This window comes from Centruroides sculpturatus, unplaced genomic scaffold (assembly GCF_000671375.1).
Source record: "Centruroides sculpturatus isolate CEXI.00-Female unplaced genomic scaffold, Cexi_2.0 scaffold1063, whole genome shotgun sequence".
Lineage (NCBI taxonomy): Eukaryota > Metazoa > Arthropoda > Arachnida > Scorpiones > Buthidae > Centruroides > Centruroides sculpturatus.
In genome coordinates, this window is record NW_019385188.1 from 50,092 (window position 1) to 56,813 (window position 6,722).

At 31.1% G+C, this 6,722-nt stretch overlaps 2 protein-coding genes across 2 annotated transcripts in view; one reads left to right on the forward strand and one right to left on the reverse strand.

Moving 5' to 3' along the window:
• Positions 1–1,404, forward strand: part of LOC111635922 — a 21,226-nt gene extending 19,822 nt beyond the window's left edge. The window contains exon 7 of the mRNA XM_023381060.1: positions 1,165–1,404. Coding sequence (XP_023236828.1) covers positions 1,165–1,299 — 135 coding nt within the window. The 3' untranslated portion in view covers positions 1,300–1,404. The remainder of the gene's footprint in view (positions 1–1,164) is intronic.
• Positions 1,405–1,513: 109 nt separating this feature from the next.
• Positions 1,514–3,050, reverse strand: LOC111635921 (transcription factor SOX-14-like). The gene has a single exon (XM_023381059.1). It carries the CDS (start codon positions 2,978–2,980, stop codon positions 2,276–2,278), a length of 705 nt encoding a protein of 234 aa, XP_023236827.1. The 5' UTR covers positions 2,981–3,050; the 3' UTR covers positions 1,514–2,275.
• Between the last annotated feature and the right edge of the window lie 3,672 nt (positions 3,051–6,722).

The following is a 6,722-nucleotide window of genomic DNA, read 5'->3' on the forward strand; positions in this document are numbered from 1 at the left end:
GTACATTTCTTCCACCGATCTGCACTCACTTAAACTTAACAAATCAAATTTCCTTTTTAACTCATAGCTCTTTTCACATTGGCAAAACAAGTGATACTTTGAAAATTCCATATTACATCTAGGACATAAATTATCAGCATACGAGTAGAATTTATTATTTAACATTAATATTTCTGAATTTAGACGTATTTGAATAAAAAACCGTTTTATAACAAAAGGTAGATTCGATAGAATATAATTATTAATATTTGGATAGTTCAATAGTGAACCATACCAGTTTGGTTTTAAACGTGAACGGTTGTCTTCTATGTCATGTGATAATAGAATATCTAAAATGCTATGCGTTAGCTGACTACACAAATCTTCACTTAGATTCGGCGAAAAGATAAATGGAGCAATTGAGAAACCATAACTATTGATCACTCTTGAAATTTGAGCTATCCAATTCCTTTTAGAATTCTTCTGTACAGAATACTTATATAACTGTTGTAGCAGATTGAATGAAATATCTCCACTATCTCTTATCTTCATTAACAGCATCATAGTTCTCTTGATAAATAATGCAGTGGGACTGTATCTGCTTACTTCTAACCTTAAAGCACTCCCCGGAATTTTATATTCCAAGCAAAACAATCTTCGAATAAATTTGTTCTGGATAATCTCCAGTTTCTGATAGTTGGCCATACACCAAAATGGTGATGCGTAGCTCACTGAATTATATACAATTGAATTGAATAGGTTAAACTGTGTTTGTATATTTCTTAGATGTGTCTTAGCAAACAATTTCATTACACCATTAATCATTCTATTAGCTTTAATCATCATCATCCTAGTATGTCTATCAAAGGACAGTAAAGGTGTCAAGATAATCCCCAGAAACTTGATTTCATTGACCAATTTTAATTCATTATTATTAATGTAGAAGGACATAGTTCTCTTAATGTGTATAATTGTGGTTTTCTTTATATCATAATGAAATTAAAAAAATTCGTAGAAAAATTTTAAATTTTTATTGAAGTATTAAGAATTTATTTGAATATCCTATTATATTGAGATATTGCTTAATGAATCTTTAGTTGATCACTTTTAATTTGAAAAAATAAGTTTGTTTTAATTGCACTGTGAAATTTATTTGTGTGTTTATAATACATTTATTATTAATAGGAAGGTCCACCTGTAATTGATTTGATTCATCTTCTAAGTGTTCCAGAAACCAAAAATCGCATTCGTCACGCACTCAAGTTGCTAACTTTGCCAGAATTAAATGATGGATCCAGAAAGTTTTTCCAACAAGGATAGTTTTTTCTAATTTTGTAATTTTAAAATAAAAATATTTAATTGCAAATTGTTTTGTTGCATGTGTACTTTTGTAATCTTAAATAAGTATAATTATATATCACTAAGCCCGATATATTAATAATTATATACTAATTAGTAATAGTGGTAATTATGCGGCTAATAACATTTTTAGTATATTAAACTTTTGCTAGATATCGTTAAGGTGTATTGTTTACAGTCTAATACTCAGTTTTCAGATATTGGCTGAAAATAATACAGTTTAAATTTGTAATTAGATTTATAATTAATATAATAAACCTATTGGTTTTAAGATATATTTACAGAAGAATTCCAGGCACTATGTAGGTCAGCCTTTCCAAACTACTGATTTATGGAACTTTATATAAATGTTTGAAAAATAAAACAACTTTTTCAGAAGACCTGTGTGTGGAGCAACTGAACTTTATTCTTATTCTATCAATATATATTTAAGAAAAAAACATATATTACTAGATACCTTCTTAACACTGCAAACTTTCTGTAACTGGTCTGTAAATTTCAGTTTGGGAAATGCTAAACTTGGTTTCTTTTAGCTTCAATCTTATCCTAATCCCTTTTTTTACTTCACTAATCCTATTCTAATCAGTACAATTCTTGTATACAAGCTTAGTTTAATAAATTATAGAGCATATTTTGTACAACTTGACTTATTACGTTTACTGTTTGGATAATTAAACCATTAGAATACTTGAATAACGGACAAAAGCATAAGAATATAATTAATTTTATTATCGTCAAAAATCTTTAAAAAGATAAATTAGCTACTATAAACTGTACAAATATAATAAAATTTGATATTAAAAAACGAAGGTGCTCACTTTTCAAAAAAATGTACAACCTCCATTCCTGGAGAAGTATAAATATCAAAGGATGTAATAGATGATCTATCACAGTTCTATCTCGTTCGTTGTTAAGATGCGTCATTGGTAACAATTAGCTAGAAAACACTATGCAGCGGCGAATTTAACACCGGTAAAACTCTTCTATTATCTTGACTGTTGACGTAATTATAAGGTGAAACGAACGGAGACGAAGGATAGGCACTTGAGGTGTTTGTTATCGTAGCATTCGAATGATTCATTAATGATGAATTAGTATAAAAGTTATAAGTAGGAGCACAACTTACTGATGGCAATTCTTGTTTACCGAAACAACTTATGGGTGGCGGGGTGAGATTCGGTTTCATAATAGGATCCGATGCGAATGAGGATGGATAACACATATTGGAGTATTGAGATATTTGCGATGTTGGCATCGATCGTTTATCTACGTCGTATCCTTGACTCAAACTTGGCATGTATCGTGGATCCATCGGTGGTAAATAAGTCATGGGAAAGGTGAATGCCGAATCCTGTTTCTTTGCTGGCGGTTTGGGCTTTCGACGAGGCCGATATTTGTAATCGGGATAATCCTTCATGTGTTGTTCACGCAATCTCTTTGCTTCGTCTATGAAAGGTCTCTTGTCTTCCTCTTTTAAAATTTTCCATTCCGCACCAAGGCGTTTACTGATTTCGGAATTATGCATCTTTGGATTTTCCACGGCAATTTTCCTTCTTTGCGCTCGTGACCAAACCATGAAAGCATTCATGGGTCGTTTAATGTGAGATTTTGACATTCCATTAATATCGTCGACCATCTTCATAAAATTCCTTTAAACTAGTACACGTGAGAGGAAGTCCTCCCTTATAAGAAAGGGCACTTAGTAGAATGGAGGTTCCTTATTGGCCGCTTCGGTTAGCCCTGCTCATTGGTCGAAGGGTGTCCAATAGATGAAAGGGCTCCATTCACACTGGCCTTTGTTCATTCATTCTTTCCCGATTATTTAATAAAATTGAATCAATGCGTGAAAGGTTCTCGGATGTGTGGTTAATTAATACGTTAGGACAATAATGTCCGATCTTATTGTTTCGTATATTACTAGTGTACGATTTAATTAATTTAGTAGATTTTTTTTAATAATTACGGGTGTAAGAGAGCAGACACCCGTAATATTTAAGAAATGTACGAATTATCCGGAATGCTTCCTTCAATAATGTGTTTAAGCGTTAGAATTTGCTGCATGACGATGCTAAAGTGCAATAATTTCGTTTCAGATTTCCCTTTATCGACGGGAATAAACTGAATCACAATACGAACATTAAGAAAATTCCAAACGTTTGCAACTTGATTCTATTTCTTTAATGGGGCGAAAATTCCGTCATTGACGGGGCACGACTCCATAGCGGCGAATTCAAAATGTATAGATTCTCTGCATAGGTTAATACAGTCTTTAGCTGACTGTTCAGTTGTATTGTACTATAAAGAATGAATCAAAGAGACGGGGGGTCTATAGGAACAGAACAGGCATGGAACTACGACACAACAGCGTAACTGGTGTCTATGTACGTTGAAGTGACGACTACAAGGCTTGTCTTGGTGATGGTATTGTTCCCCTATTCAACAGACGAGGCCGAGCACAGAGAACTGTCATTCATCGCTTAGCTTTAGACTCGGTTCTATTATGACACATGCAGTAGCAGTCTGCGTGGCTCCGACATCTGTCCTTCTGAGTGCATTGTCGTTCTCCCGTGCACACCTGTGCACCCCGGCAGCGGAATGTTTAGCGGTGGGAACCGAACGGTCGGCAATTGTCGCTTTGTGTCCGTACCAAATACTGATTGATTTAGAATAGAAGGGCATTGGATCGTAGAGGCATTCTAGCCGTAGAAAGAAAAGGCTTTCCTATCGAACACTGACTCATATTATGGCTAGCTGTTATGTATAAGACGCTCGCCCATTCATACTGGTCACCACTGTGTTCTGTCCCTACTAAACCTCGCTATTGAGTACGTCAAAGGTCCTTACTGGTCCCTTTGTGGCCTTAGTGTCGGATAATGTATGCATTGGTGGATTCTTTTGTGTCGTAACAAAGCCGACACTCTTCAATCGCCTCGAATTTTCACACATGCACTTCTTCATTTCCAACAACGTGCTTCGATTTTACTGAAATGAACCATATTTTTTATCTGATAAACTCTCCATTCTACAAGAATCTTTTGTCGTCTCCCGAAACACATCACCAGCAAAAATATTCTTTTTAAATGTCTAAATTTAACTTAACCATTTTACATTTTTCCGTTCTTCTTTTGCAGATTCCGCAAAACAAAAATATTATATTTATGTTTTTTCAATTGCACATTTTATTTTTGAAGAAAATTCCGTGAATAGTGTATGAACATTTTCTTATTACCGTCTGCCATTACTATTTTCATCTAACTGTCTCTTTTGATTGATGAATAGGCCCTTTGAGACGTTAAACGAGGTACTCGGAGGTGATGACTTCTTAACGAGACTTTTACATGTAAGAAGGTGACATTTTTCCCAATAGTTTTGCCTACAGGGTGCATACTTTTATTGTACCATTCAAATTTGTCACCTAATATAATATAATACAAATTTTATTGTAGTTATTTTTAATGGTTAAAAGTTATAAATAATTTCTTAATTATTTATATTTTAAAGAAATTAAATAAAACTTTATTTATATTTAAATTATATTTATATAATTAAATAGTCTTTTCTTTTACGACAAACGAGCATTATTGGGCTATATTAAGGCTAATTTTATTAATTAATTATAAAGTAATTTGACTATAGGAAAGCGGCTAGGACGCCATCTCTTGATAAATTTAATAATTATAAGCAAAAAAAATTTTATAGTTTTTTAATAATTTATAAATAAAATTTTTAATTTTAATAATTAATTATAAAATAATTTGCCTAGAAGCAGGTGGTTAGGCTACCTCTCTTGATAATTTAATAATTATAAATAAATTCATTTTTAATTTTTAGATTGTGATTAATAATCAGATACAAAGCAGTTTGGTACAAGGTACGCAGTTAATTAGCCTTAATATAGCCCAATAAATAATCCAGTAGATCATNCAGGTTATGGATTGAATGTTTAAAAAATTTAAAAATTTGTAAACCTTAATTATTTAATTTAGAGATTATTTATAGATTCATCCATCAAAATTATTTTTTATAATAAATAATCAAAATTAAGAATCAAAAAACATTTAAATTAATTAACGATAAAAAAAGCTAAAAATATTTAAAAATTGTTTTATATTTTTCTACTCATAAAGGATGCCCGAAAATTTAAAAAAAAATTATGAACACGATTGAATTTTCTGGTTATTTTATTCTGAAATATTTGGATATTAATACGAATTTAAATATTTGTAGTGATTTAAGTAAGGAAAAGAATGACAGGTTACACGGTAAATACCGTTAGAAGTAATGGCCCTGAAGTAATTTGTTAAGTGTAGATAATACTTGGGACCTTGCGAAATTAGTTGTTCCCTTTCTTACTATTATCCTAAGATTTTAACCATTTTACACTTCAAATACACAAATTATTGCCGCTAGAAAGCTTTAGAAATTACCATTTACCTTAATTACAATTGTTAAAAATTGTAGTTAAGTGAGTGCTTTGAAAGTATTTACAAGATAATGGTGTGTTATTTGACATGAACTATTTTTAGAATTTATAAATTAAAAGTAGCAAATTATATTACGTTGATAAATAAATATAATTCTAAAAAATATTATGGATCGACTTCTTTTGAATCATTAACAATGGATGAAGATTGAGGGTTACAAACTTGTTTACAAAGTGTATACGTGTATATAATAACTTCACGTTCACTTTCAACGAATACAGGTGTGTAATATGCTTCTATGAACATAAAAATTGCCATAGAAGCGTACTATCGGGGTATATTTTTAAGTATTTCGCTTCCGTGGCAATCAAAATTACCATAGTAATTAAATGTAACCTCGTATGATAATGTCTATTGTCATAATAGTGTAATACAGAGTTTCTCAACACTTTTAAGAAAAAGCGTGGGAAAATACATTGTTTTAAATGTTATACTTTAATTAATTTAGTGTTGTTACAGCAGTTAAAAATTTGTAATAGAAGGGTAGTAATGTATTGTACTGTACTGTACCTATTGAATTGTATTGCTATTGTAACCAGTAACCATTGTAGTACAGTAAATTCATTGAAAGAATAACCAAATTTTGGTGAAAATGGTGAATAACCAAATTTTGGTGAAAATGGTGAATAACCAACAAATTTTGGTGAAAAGGATAGGAAAAAGTCTTTTGTTTACACCTTTATATACTTATAGATTGCTGTGGAAGCATAATTAACTGTAATAATACGTATTATAGATACAAGTTTTCTTTTCTATTATTGTACAATACCTATTATTATAACATTTGTATAGGTAATATACAACTGGACATTACCTATTATACAATAGTATTGTAAATTAATTGGAAGAAGTCATCCAAATTTTATGGTAAGAGGTGAAAAAATACATTATTTATAATTT